Genomic DNA, 13,681 nt, shown 5'->3' with positions numbered 1-13,681 from the left:
TCTCTGTCTCCCTCTCTCTCCATTCCTTCTCTGTTGTGCATGCGGTTTTCTCTCAAAATAAACATGAAGGAAAAAAAAAAAAGAAAATGTAATTCTTTTCCTCTAATGGTTCCGGAAAATTCTAAAGAGAGAATGACACAGCTTAAAATTATCACCGCTTTTAAGTAATCCATTTATTCAGTTAATTCAGTAAGCATTTATTAGGTTTTTAAAAAAATATTTATTTTGGGAGACAGATAGTGTACATGAGTGGGGAAAGGGCAGACAGAGAGGGAGAGAATCCCAAGCACGTTTTGCACTGAGGGCATAGCCCGATGTGGGGTTCAAACTCATGAAGCCTGAGATCATGACCTGAGCCGAAATCAAGAGTTGGACGTTCAACCGACTTGTACCACCCAGGCACCCCACATTTATTAAGTTCTTATGATGTGCTGGGCACTGTTCTAGGTCCTGGTGATACAGCAATAGAGCAGTTAAAGATGTTGCTTTCATTGTGTGTATATGAAGTCACAGAAGACAGTTAAAAACATATACACACACACATAAAACTGATTTATAGTGGTTGTCCATTTCCACAGTGTAAATACTCACACATGCCAATTTGAAACTACTAACGTGTTGGGGCGTCTGGGTGGCTCAGTTGGTTGAGCATCTGACTCTTGATTTCAGCTCAGGTCATGATCTCGCTGTTGTGAGAAAGAGCTCCATGCTGGCAGTGGAGCCAGCTTAAAATTCTCTCTCTCCCTCTCAAAAAAAAAAAAAAAAAAAACTCCTTCTTTCTCTCCCTCTGCCCCTCTCTCCTGCTCGCATGCTCTCTCAGATAAAAAAATAAAATAAAATAAACTACTAATGTGAAGTCACTGAGAATGGTTTTGGGAAGAGATGCATACAATTGGTTCTCAGGAGTTGGTATGAGCTGGCTGTAGCCTTGACATAAAATGTTCAGGAAAAGCCTGCATTTCAAGCAGAGGGAACAGTAATTTTAAAAAATCCTAAAGCAGAAACAATCTTAATGCAGTCATAAAACAGAATGAGTAACATGGCTGAAACAGAGAGGAAAGGAGAGAGCGACTGGAAAGATAGGATTTTAAAATTTCTATTTGGTCTTTTTTTATGATTCATTCTCATTTTCTCTCTCTGGGATTTCTCTCTCTTTTAATGTTCATTTATTTATGTTTTAGAGAGAGAGAGAGAGCAAGAGCGCGTGCCTGCACAAGCTGAGGAGGGGCAGAGGGAGAGACAGAAACAGAATGCAAAGCGGGCTCCAGGCTGTGAACTGTCAGCGCAGAGCCCTACTCAGGGCTCGAACTCATGAACTGTGAGATCATGACCTGAGCCAAAATCAGACGCTTAACCGACTGAGCCACCCAGATGCCCCTCTCCCTGGATTTTTTTTGGTTTGTTTTTCCCTTATTCCATTTGTTCTCTTTCCTCTTTTGGAGTTTCCACATTCTATTTTTTTCAGTAATTACTTTTGAAATCTTACCACATGTTACTTAAACTGTTAAGTGAGTTTAATCAATAATCTGTCATCCTCACAAACAACACACTTGAACACTTCAGTTTTTCAACATTTTTTTTTTTAAATTTATTTTTGGGACAGAGAGAGACAGAGCATGAACGGGGGAGGGGCAGAGAGAGAGGGAGACACAGAATCGGAAACAGGCTCCAGGCTCCGAGCCATCAGCCCAGAGCCCGACACGGGGCTCGAACTCACGGACCGCGAGATCGTGACCTGGCTGAAGTCGGACACTCAACCGACTGCGCCACCCAGGCGCCCCATGAACACTTCAGTTTCAACTGTCCTCTGATTCACATAATATTACTGTTCTGTCCAATATTTCTAGTAGTTAATTTTACTACACAGTAAGACACTAAAAATATTTCAGAGACAAACAGTGACTTGGGTCAAGGTCAAGGTCACTGTTCTTCTGGGATCATTTCCCTTTTACTTGAGGTCCCTTCTTTACAATTCCTTTAGAGTTTCTCAAACTCAGCACCATGAAATTTCAAGGCCACATAAGTATTTGTTGTAGTACATCATACAGTTACATCATAGGACGTTTAAGAGCATCCCTAGCTGCTAGTCACTAGAGGCCAGTAGCATCTCCCGCAGTGACAATCATGAAAGTCTTCAAACATTTCCAAATGTCCCCTGGGGGACAAAATTGTCCTCAGCTGTAAACCACTAGCTTGGAGCAAGTCTTGCGGTGAGAAACGTTCTTGGCTTTTATTTAGCAACAGTTGCCTGTATTTTGTCCTAATTATTACTGAGTATCTTGCCAAGCACAATTCTAGGATAATAAAAGCTTTGCAAACACTTTAAGACATCATTTGCTATATGTTTCGCTATGGAGAATTCGGTCATTCTGCTATTCCGGGGAGGATCTGTACCTCTGGTGGATCTCAAGATCTTTTCTTAGGTGTTCTGCAGCATCATTAAAGATATGTCTAGGTGTAATTTTCCTTTTGTTCTGTTCACAAACCCCTTTTACCTGTTTATAACCCGTTAATTTTATTTTTTGTATCAATAACTTTTTTTTTTTTTTTTTTCCTACAAGTTCCATTTGTTCTCCTCTCTAAACAGTCTTTCATTTCTGGGTAATATGCTCATCTAACTGCACCTTTTACTGATGAAAACATTTGATAGTTTTGTATCCCAGACTCAGAACCACTTTATCCCTCTTAAGGGTTATGTGACTAGGAATCCCAGATCCAACATCCTACTTTCCTGCTGGTTCAAGAGTCTCACGATACTGTTACTATAAAAATCTGGCTTCAGAACAATCCTGCCCCATCCTGCTGCCTACTGGTCCAAGCCACATCCTAAAAGCTCTGGCTCCCCTTGCTGCAGCCATGGCACCTCTTTCAGGGCCTCTGTATTCTCAAGTTTCAGGTGCAACCACCTTAACTTTTAGACACTCTGGTCGTGGATGTTTCTGGTCCAACTTCCATTTGCTTGTTTATTTCGAGATGGAAGAAATATCCCTGGAAACATTGCCTACATTTACAAGACCAATGATGCCTCCAAGATTATATCTTATTAGGGTCTACCTGTGGTGGTGGTAGGAGTGGGAGGGTCCCGTAGAGATCCTGGTCAATCATGAAAGATCAAGGCCTTCCAGGCAAGGAACAAAGTTCTCATCAGGAGTGGTTAACTGAAAGGCATGGATCAATTCTCAACCTCAGTTTCTTGGTGGGAAATCATGCGGTTTCAAAAGTACAGCCTTCAGAAGTCTGGGTCATTACTGTAACCTCAGGAAATCCCAAATGGAATGGAAATTCTAGAGTTTCTGAATAACAAGTAAGTTTTACTCTGCAGGAACTAAGAACCAAATGCATGTCCTAGGGCTGTTTTATGATTATCCAGAATCCTAAGAGGATTCCTTTGAAGGATACCTACTGACACTATCAATTAAACAGCCCAACAGATCACTATGTTTTGTTTTTCCCCATTTTACTATCCAGATAATGCTAACATTACTGAGAACTTACTGGTGTTTCACTGCACAAGTCAAACAGAAACTGATAAGTGCCATTGATTCTACTACAAATTTCAGATTTCCATTTTTTATGGCATACTTTTTTTGGTAAACATAAAATGGTATATCAAATGTCTTGCTCTTTATAAAAACTTTATTCTTGTGGTGCAATTACCTCCATATTGCTGCTTTTATAATTTGTCACTATACTACAATTGGGGGCTAAGATAAATAAATCTCACATTCCTCCCTTAGTCTCCTGATCTCGTCAAATGATGTTTGCTGGTCTGAGCTAGGCAGAACAAGAGCAGTAAATGTACTTAATTTCCTCTGGCACAGGCTTGGGTCTGAACTATGCACTGTGTGAACATGAAAGGTTGTCTCAAATGTTACAAATTATGTTTTTGATTTTATAGTTTGCTTCAATCAGTAGCCAAATAAAAGGCATGCAGTATGACTGACTGCTGTATCTCCTAAGTCAAGCGTCTACTCTCTTTTTCTTCACTATTGTTGAAGAAACCATGTCCTGTGTTCAGTAGGGTATCTGATTTTGATGATGACATCCATACGATGTTGTTTAAATGTTGTTCTGTTTTTGTAGTTCCTATAAATTGCTAATTAGGTCTAGAGGCTTAACCACATCCAGTATTTTTAAGGAAGAGGTAGGAAAACTCCTTCACAGTGGTATTTTGATCTTCTGTCAGGAGGTTTTCTTTCTGAGATACTAGCAACTGTTGGTGATTAATGCCTAGATCCTTTAACTTATGAGGGCTTACAAAATGGTGATATTCTTCCTTAACTTACTAGCTGAAATACTTTTATAAAGAGATATTCCCTCTAATATACTGTTTGGTTACCCATTAATATAGTTAAAAGCAAGGCAAATACTTCATTCTTTCCCTTTATTAACCAACTTGGTTCACCAGAATACTCCAATGGTGACTAATTAGCTTTTTAAAGTCTCAGTATGAACTCATGAATTTAAATATTGGATATATTTCAAATGAAATTCTTTTTCTGCATCAGTTAAGATGATTAATCCTTTAATCTCTTTTTGTTAATACACTGAATTATATAAATTGATCTTTGGGGTGCCTGGGTGGCTCAGTCGGTTGGGTGTCTGACTTCGGCTCAGGTCATGATCTCATGGTCTGTGAGTTCGAGCCCCGTGTCGGGCTCTGTGCTGACAGCTCAGAGCCTGGAGCCTGTTTCGGATTCTGTGTCTCCCTCTCTCTCTGACCTTCCCCCATTCATGCTCTGTCTCTCTCTGTCTCAAAAAATGAATAAACGTTAAAAAAAAATTTTTTTTTTAAAAATTGATCTTTAATGGTAAACCAACAATGTATTTCTAGCAGAAACCCAGTCTGGTCAGGAGTAACTTAGAAAAATATATTGCTTGATTTAGATTGCAAATATTTCATTTAGGACATCTGTATCTGTATTCATAAGTAAAACTGGCCCATACTTGTCTCACACTGGCATTGTTAAGTTTTGGTATCAAAGTTATGCAATCCTCAAACTGAGTTGGGGAGTATTTACTTGTTTTTCTATTCCTTGGGAGAAACTGTAGAAGAGGAATTACTGTTCCTTGGGTGTTTGGTAAAAATTGCTGTAAAAATGCCAGGGCCCACTGCTCATTTGCTTACTTGCTTACTAAAATGTTTTAAATTAAAAATTACACACACATATACACAGCAAAATTCATTACAGCTTAATTATTTCTCACAACAGCAGTTTTACTCTTCCATCCATCTCCTCAGCCTAACCCTATGTTTTGTAAGAGATCTGATGAGTCAGTGCCAACAATAGATACATTAAAATAACTGCCCCCTACTGACAGGAAGAAACTTAAAAGGTATGAAAGATACTATTATAAATTCCACTCAGCAGGCAAAGCAATTGAAGTAGTTTTTAACGTACTAGGCCTAATTATCCTAAGCAAGATTATTTTTTTTAAGTTTTTAAGTAATTTCTACATATATGGTGGAGCTCAAACTGACAACCCTGAGATCAAGAGTTACATGCTCCACTGAGCCCTCCAGGTGTCCCTAACCAAGATTTTTATAGAGAGCTGGCAAGATTTTAATTCAAACTACCAATGCCCTCTCTGAGGAACTATAAGATGGTTAGAAAATATAACCCAAAAAAATCACCTTTCCGTCTTCTGCAAACTTCTTTAAAAATTTTTTTAAAATATTTATTTATTTTTGAGAGAGAGAGAGAGACACACACACACACAGAGTGTGAGTAGGGGAGGGTCAGAGAGAGAGGGAGACACAGAATCTGAAGCAGGCTCCAGGCTCTGGCTGTCAGCACAGAGCCCGACGCAGGGCTCGAACCCACACACTGTGAGATCGTGACCCAAGCCGAAGTCAGCTGCTTAACCGACTGAGCCACTCAGGCATCCCAACTTCTTCTTTTTTTAAAATAAACCAGGCTTTGAGGGATTTTGAGGCTGTAGCTTAAACAAAGATACTCAAAGGGGCACCTGGCTGGCTCAATCAGTAGAGCATGTGACTCCTGATCTCAGAGTCATAAGTTCAAGCCGCACATTAGGTGTAGAGCTTACAAAAAGGAAAGGAAAGGAAAGGAAAGGAAAGGAAAGGAAAGGAAAGGAAAGGAAAGGAAAGGAAAGGAAAAAAAGAAAACAAAGAAGCTAACTCAGGATGGGGCACACAAGATGTAGTTATTAAAAGCATGAGAAGGAAGAACATAATCTTACCTAATGAACCTCGGAGGGAGAACCCAGGGTAGCAGGATGAACTCACCTGAGAATCTAGCGAAAAGACTCTGGACACATTCCCAGGTTTGTTTAAAAGTGAATGCAAATGTAGGTTGCCAAACGAGAGTAATGTCTGTAGTAGTCTCTTAGCAGATATTAGGGTTTTCAGCTAATAACACTAAGAGAAGTCTTTTTCACAATCATATACTATTTCTTTTTGCCCACAATTTGTTTACTATCTTTTACTTAAAGTGCTTCATTGGAAACAAAATCCAGCTTACACTGGAATGATACCAACTCCCCTGACTGCCCACTTCATTAGCTAAGTCCTTCCCTACCTCTATTACATACATATTCCTGTCCAGAAGATAAACTACCCTCAAACTCCTCTACCTGTCAGCACGTATCAGAGACAGAATTCTTTTAATAGTTTAGGGGGAAAATTTACTTTTCATGGTCTGCCTAAATATTTCAATGAAATCTTAACCATTCCCGATCCAAATATGAAATTTTTGTACAGAGAAGAATAATTTTGAACAGTCTAAATAAACTATCCAATATAAAAGTCTAAAAAAAAAGAGAATAGTGACAGCCCCAATATCACAAGGCTAGGACCCTTGTGATCAGATTTCTAGCTATATGTTTATGTCAAACCATTTACCTAAAAAATATTTATGGAGTGCTTAGGGTGTCAGTTACTCTTCCTGCACATAAACTCTCTCAAACAAATGAGAATTATCACCAGAAACTTAGGTTCTTAACAGAGAAAGATCAGAAAAGGAGTATCCCAGTTTCTTCAATACTCTGAACCTGTAATGAGCAAACAAGTCAAGTACTTTCCTTACTGTCAACTTTTTGATAGCTTATATTTTACATAGCTGCTCTGCACTATTCAAAGAGCTAAAAGTTCAGCAATGTAAAAATCAAAATAAGCCTCAAATCAAACCTCATGCACTGTTAGTGGGAATGTAAATTGGAGCAACCACTGAGTAAAACAGTACAGAGGTTCCTCAATATATTAAAAATAGCATTACCATATGATCAAACAATTCTATTACTGGGTATTTACCCAAGGAAAATGAATTTGAAAAGATATACTCACCCGTGTTTACTGCAACATTATTTATAAAAATTTTTTAATGTTTTTATTTATTTTTGAGACAGAGAGAGACAGAGCATGAGAAGGGGAGGGGCAGAGAGAGAGGGAGACACAGAATCTGAAGTAGGCTCCAGGCTTGGAGCTGTCAGCACAGAGTCCGACGTGGGGCTCGAACTCACGAACTGTGAGATCATGACCTGAGCTGAAGTCAGACGCTTAACTGACTGAGCCACCCAGGTGCCCCTAATGCAACATTATTTATAACAGCCAAACTACAGAAGCAACCCAAGTTTCTAATGATAAGTGAATGGATGAGGATGTGCTATACATATATAATGGAATAGTCAGCCATAAAAAAGAATGAGATCTTGCCATGTGCAACAACATGGGTGGACCTACAGGACGTTAGGCTAAGGCTAAGTAAAATCAGGCAAAGAAAAACAAATACCACATGATTTCACTTACAAGTTGTATATAAAAAGAAAACAAACAAACAAAAGACCTTTAAAAACAAAGAACAAATGTTGACACAGAGGAGGTGGGTGGGGGGATGGGTGAGATAAAGGGGATTAATAGCATGAAGTATAGAGAAGCAGAATCACTATGTTGTACAGCTGAAACTAATGTAACATTGCATATCAACTATATGCAAATTTAAAAAAGATTTAAAATTCTTTTGACATTTAAAAAGATTTATTTATTTTGAGAAAGAATGCAAATGCGAGGCAGGAGGCGGGGCAGAGAGAAAAGGGGACAGAGAATCCAAAATGGATTCTGTGCTAAAAGCAGACAGCCCGACAGAAGGCTTGAATTCACGAACCGTGAGATCATGGCCTGACCTGAAGTTGGACACTTAACTGACTGAGCCACCCAGGTGCCTCTAAATTCAATAGGAAAAAAAAAAGAGGCTGATACAAACTTCCAGTTATAAAACAAGTAAGTCATGGATATCAGTAGTATAGCATAGGAAATATAGTCAATAATACTGTAATAACGTTGTATGGTGACAGATGGTGACTACACTTATGGTGGCAAGTACTGAGCAATGTATAGCATTGTCCAATCAATACGGTATATGCCTGAAATTAATGTAACACTGTATGTTAATTATACTTCAACAAAAACAAAACAAAAAACAAACAAAAATTCTAACAACAAAAAGTAAGCCTCAAATCAAAAGACACACACATATACAAAATGGCTGTCAGTGTATTTAAAAAGCACTTAACCTCATTCATAATTAAAGAAGTACAAATAAAAACTAGACATGCCATCTTCATCTAGAGAAAAAAATTTTTTTTAAGATTGGTTATCTACTTTTTATGATAGGGAGCCCAAGTATGCTTCCACACTCCTAATTGGTAGAAGTCTAAGTTGATGTATCCTTTTGAAGACAGGTATTCCTTTTGTTTTTTTTTTTGTTTTGTTTTGTTTTTTAAATTTTTTTTTTAACATTTATTTATTTTTGAGACAGAGAGAGACAAAGCATGAACGGGGGAGGGTCAGAGAGAGGGAGACACAGAATCTGAAACAGGCTCCAGGCTCTGAGCTATCAGCACAGAGCCTGACGCGGGGCTCGAACTCACGGACCGCGAGATCATGACCTGAGCCGAAGTCGGCTGCTTAACCGACTGAGCCACCCAGGCGCCCCCAGGTATTCCTTTTGATCAAAGAATTCTACTGTTAGGAATTTTTCTTTCAAATATACTGGCAATGAGATTACAAGAGTATATGTACAAGATGTTCACTGTAACATAATTTTTAACAGTAAAACACCTGGGAATAAATGGTCCAGAATAGGGAACTGGCTGTGTAAAATTAAAGTACAGGAATACAATGGAATACTATTTTAAAACAGAGGAATAAGGCAAATCTTTATGTACTGAAATGTCACAAGGTAAAATGTTAAGTCAAAGAAAGGAAGTCATAGTCTGTAGAGTATAACTCCATGGAGAAAAAAGGAAAAAAGATAGTCATAGATGGTAAGAAAATGTGTAATTAAAAATTTCTAGAGAATTTCCAAGAATAAGTACCTCAGGGGATAGAGGTAAGGTGTGAGGAGAAGAGATAATTTAGAGGACTCTACTTTCTGTACATATACTCTTTATTGTCTGAATCCTCACCAGAGTATGATTCCTTTCTTTATTTTAATTTTTTATCAGTCTTGTGATGCTGTGAAATACCTATTAAATTACAAGCTTACTGAAATTTAAATATGTGATAACTAGAAGAAATAAATTTATTTCCAAAACTTATTTAATAGATAAAGAACTGGAGCATCAACTTCTACAGCTTAAGGTCATGCTGTTTATGAAGTACTTTCAGTAATTAAAATGAGGGTGATTAAAGACCAAGAAAAATAACAAAAAGGGCAAAGTAGCTGCAAAGCCCAAGCTTATAGAATATTATAGTTATCTTCTTGACAAAATTATCTTGGAAAAAAGATCTAATTTTTACAGATTAAAAAAAAATTTTTGTTTTTAATGTTTGTTTGTTTTTGAGAGAAAGAGACAGAGTGTGAGTGGAGGAGGGTAGAGAGAGAGGGAGACACAGAATCCGAAGTAGGCTCCAGGCTCTGATCTGTCAGCACAGAGCCTGATGTGGGGCTTGAACTCACAAACTGTGAGATCATGACCTGAGACGAAGTCAGACGCTTAACTGACTGAGCCACCCAGGTGCCCCTACAGATTTTTTTTTTTTTTTAACACAGAACCATGTAAATTACTTTTATATGTGACTACATTGAGGCTCAACAATCAATTGTACAAGTAGTTTCCTAAAACTTGTCAAGTTAGGACCAGAAATACCAGGAAAAAATGTTGAGAAGTGAAAAGCAGAAGAGGGGATAGAAAATAGAATTAGAAGTGGGAGTAATGTCTGTTAGTATAAGCAGGAAAAGGGTGACTGTAGAGAAAGTCAATCCCATAGTAATACTATACCTAACAGCTGGCTGTGTTCCCCTGTGATGGAGTTCTGACTCGGGTCTGAAAAACAAACAATTGAAAAGAAAAGAAAAAAATGAATGACCAAAACAAATAATTTCTTAAAAATCAGCAACAAAAGTCAACCAAGGAAATAAGCAAAAAAAAACCCCAAAAACCAAAAACCAAAAGTTTTTTAGTGATCAAAATACATTAATGAATGGATAATAAAAACAGAATAAACTATTTTAAAAAATAATCACACAGCTTCTTTGAAAAGTTAACTAACAGAATTACCATGAGACCCAGCAATTCCACTCTTAGGCATATACTCAAAAGAACTTAAAACAGGGACTCAAACGGATATTTATATGACAACGTGTATAGGAGCATTGTTTACATTAGTCAAAGTGGAAACAACCCAGTGTCCTTCAACAGATAAATGGATAAACAAAAATGTGGTATATCACACAATGGGATATTATTCAGCCATAAAGAGGAAACGAAATTCGGATACATGCTACAACATGGACAAACCTTGAAAATATGCTAAGGGAAATGAGCTAAAAGCAGAAGGACAAATATTGTATAATTCCATTTAAAAAGAAATAACCAGAAAAAAGTAAACTAACAAAACAATCACACAAATTTGACCAAGCAAAAATAGTTCCGTAAAGTAGAAGGATGATTCGGGGCTTACGACATGGGCTACATTTTCTCTTTAATGACAAAGGAACATAATGGCCATAGTTGCTCAAAGTCAAGACATAAGTAAAGCACTCATTACTAGATATGTCCTGATTCGACTTCATGATAAAATAACTAAACAAGCTTTTAGAAATATGTTTCTTCAGTAATCTATAATAGAACTAGTGGCAATAAGCCAAGTTCCTAATGCAAGAGATATTGACAATCACCATTTAACAACTAACCACTTGCTTATTTTAAAGGCTTGAAAAGCATTAAGGGCTAAATATGGAAGACTTTGAGCTCCAGTTTCCTCAAAGATTAAGTGTCTTGAGATATGAGGATTATATCTGGCTTCCCTGTGTCTGGGAAACAGAAATAATTTTAGGTGAAGGGTGTCTGTGAATTATGGGGGGAAAGTTAGTACTTTCTCCAAGTATGATGTCAGCAACAAACTACATAAAAGTACCTGTGATTTTTGTTAACAATAAATATCTGATATTTTCATATCACATTATAATTGTTGCATGTATCTCATAATATGATTTAGGTGCAATACTACTTTGAAATTATGGTAGTTATTAAATGGCTTCTAGATCTTTTTCGATGCATTGATAAAAAAGCACTTATATTAGATCATGAATTTAATATTTTGATAATTGTATTTGAATATAATAGGGTTCTTTAAAAAAAAATCTATTCTTGGGGCGCCTGGGTGGCGCAGTCGGTTAAGCGTCCGACTTCAGCCAGGTCACGATCTCACGGTCCGTGAGTTCGAGCCCCGCGTCAGGCTCTGGGCTGATGACTCGGAGCCTGGAGCCTGTTTCCGATTCTGTGTCTCCCTCTCTTTCTGCCCCTCCCCCGTTCATGCTATGTCTCTCTCTGTCCCAAAAATAAATTAAAAAAAAAAAAAAAAGTTGAAAAAAAAAAATCTATTCTTGAGAAAGGGAGAGAATGTATGTGTGAATGGGGGAAGGGCAGGGAGAGAGGGGGGTAGAAAGAATCCCAAGCAGGCTCCACACTGTCAGTGCAGAGCCCGATGCGGGGCTCAAACTCCTGAACTGTGATATCACGACCTGAGACGAAATCAAGAGGCAGATGCTCAACCAACTGAACCACCCAGGGGTCCCTAACAGGGTTCTTTTTAATGCTATACCTATATATTTATATGTGTGTATAATCCTTTACACATTAAAAAAGGTTACTCTGAAAAGGAATGTGTAGACTTCAGACTGCCAAAAAGGTCCCAGATACAAAAAAGATTTAGAATTACTGTTTTAAACAAAATTCAAATAATATTTTCAATGGTGCTCATAAATGTTTTTTACATATAATTAAATATAACACTTTAAGCATCCCAGACAGAAAGAATCACTCAGAATCCTTAACAAATTCTGGTCTGATGAACAGCACATACTCTGATCGAGGAGGAAAGAAACCTGATTGATACAACTGAAGTTTCAAATGCTATATGAACATTTTAAAATATATTTTTAGATTTTCTTCCTTAATTTGGTTTTGAAAAAGAGATATTCTCAGATATTTTCCCCAACATACCATCAAGTGGGTTGCCAAGTTTTTAAATTTAAACTCATCTTATTTCCCATATACATAAACAATATGGGTTTGCACATAAGACAAAGCAGGAATAACAGTTCTATAGTACATTAGTGTATTAGATTGATCCTGTTTCTCCCTCTCTCATACATGCACACATAACACACACACATATAACTGATAAATTAGGCCCTGTCAATACAGAGAAGCAGGTGTATAGGTAGCAAAGAAAGAAGAACAGAGAAAGAATCACAAAATTTTAGAACCAGAAGAACTATGGTCATCATCTAGATCTATTCTAGTGATTCCAAAGGAAAAGTTGGAGAGGAGCTAACAGCATCATTTATTTTTCTCCTTAAAACCATACCAACAACCCTTCTCAAGATTCTGATTCCCAGGGGTGCCTGGGTTGGCTCAGTCAGTTAAGCCTCTGACTTCAACTCAGGTGATGATCTCATGGTTTATGGGTTCAAGCCCTGCAGGGGGCTCTGTGCTGACAGCTCAGAGCCTGGGGCCCGCCTTGGATCCTCTGTCTCCCTCTCTCTCTCTCTGCCCGTCCCCTGCTTTCTCTTTCTTTCTCTCTCTCTCTCTCCCTCCCTCTCTCTCTCTCTCTCCCCCCTAAAAACACACATTAAAAAATAAATAAAAAAACAAAATCACCAAAAACTATTTATTTATTTAATTATTTTTTTCAGTATTTATTTATTTTCCACAGAGAAAAAGACAGTGTGAGCTGGGGAGGGTCAGAGAGGGAGATACAGAATCCAAAGCATGCTCCAGGTTCTCAGCTGTCAGCACACAGCCTGATGTGGGGCTCGAACTCACGAACTGTGAGATCATGACCTGAGCTGAAGTTGGACGCCCAACCGACTGAGCCACACAGGCGCCCCAAAAGAGTATTTAAAAAAAAAAAAAAGATTCTGATTCCCAGATGCTGTCATTAATGGGAATGCCTTTTTGTATGCCAGGATGGAGCAAAGGTGAGAACCTCTTAATACTTATAGTCGAGAAGATGAGTGGTTGGTTAGTAAGTGGCCAAAGACATGGCACACTATTGCCAAAAGAGAAAGGTCACAGAGACAGTCTTGATCTTTTGGGAACTTATGTTCATGCTTCTTGATACTCTGTAATTCTAACTTTTTTTGTCCGAAAATGAAGCATAATAGCCTAAAACAAGTAATTTGAAATTGCCAGGGAATCTATGAATAGAAGA

At 37.9% G+C, this 13,681-nt stretch overlaps 1 protein-coding gene across 5 annotated transcripts in view; it reads right to left on the bottom strand.

Annotated features, from left to right (window-relative positions):
* The window catches only part of SLC12A6 (solute carrier family 12 member 6), an 88,594-nt gene that overhangs the window by 31,183 nt on the left and 43,730 nt on the right, over nt 1–13,681 (bottom strand). For 3 of the 5 annotated variants that reach the window (XM_049613268.1, XM_049613267.1, XM_049613270.1), the window contains one exon: nt 10,243–10,287. The exons of the other annotated variants lie outside the window; for them this stretch is intronic. In XM_049613268.1, coding sequence (XP_049469225.1) covers nt 10,243–10,287 — 45 coding nt within the window. The remainder of the gene's footprint in view (nt 1–10,242; nt 10,288–13,681) is intronic. 5 annotated transcript variants of the gene reach the window in all.

This window comes from Panthera uncia, assembly GCF_023721935.1.
Source record: "Panthera uncia isolate 11264 chromosome B3 unlocalized genomic scaffold, Puncia_PCG_1.0 HiC_scaffold_1, whole genome shotgun sequence".
NCBI classification, from domain to species: Eukaryota; Metazoa; Chordata; class Mammalia; order Carnivora; family Felidae; genus Panthera; species Panthera uncia.
The sequence above is the reverse complement of the archived record's forward strand: the minus strand, read 5'-3'. Positions and strand labels throughout refer to the sequence as shown.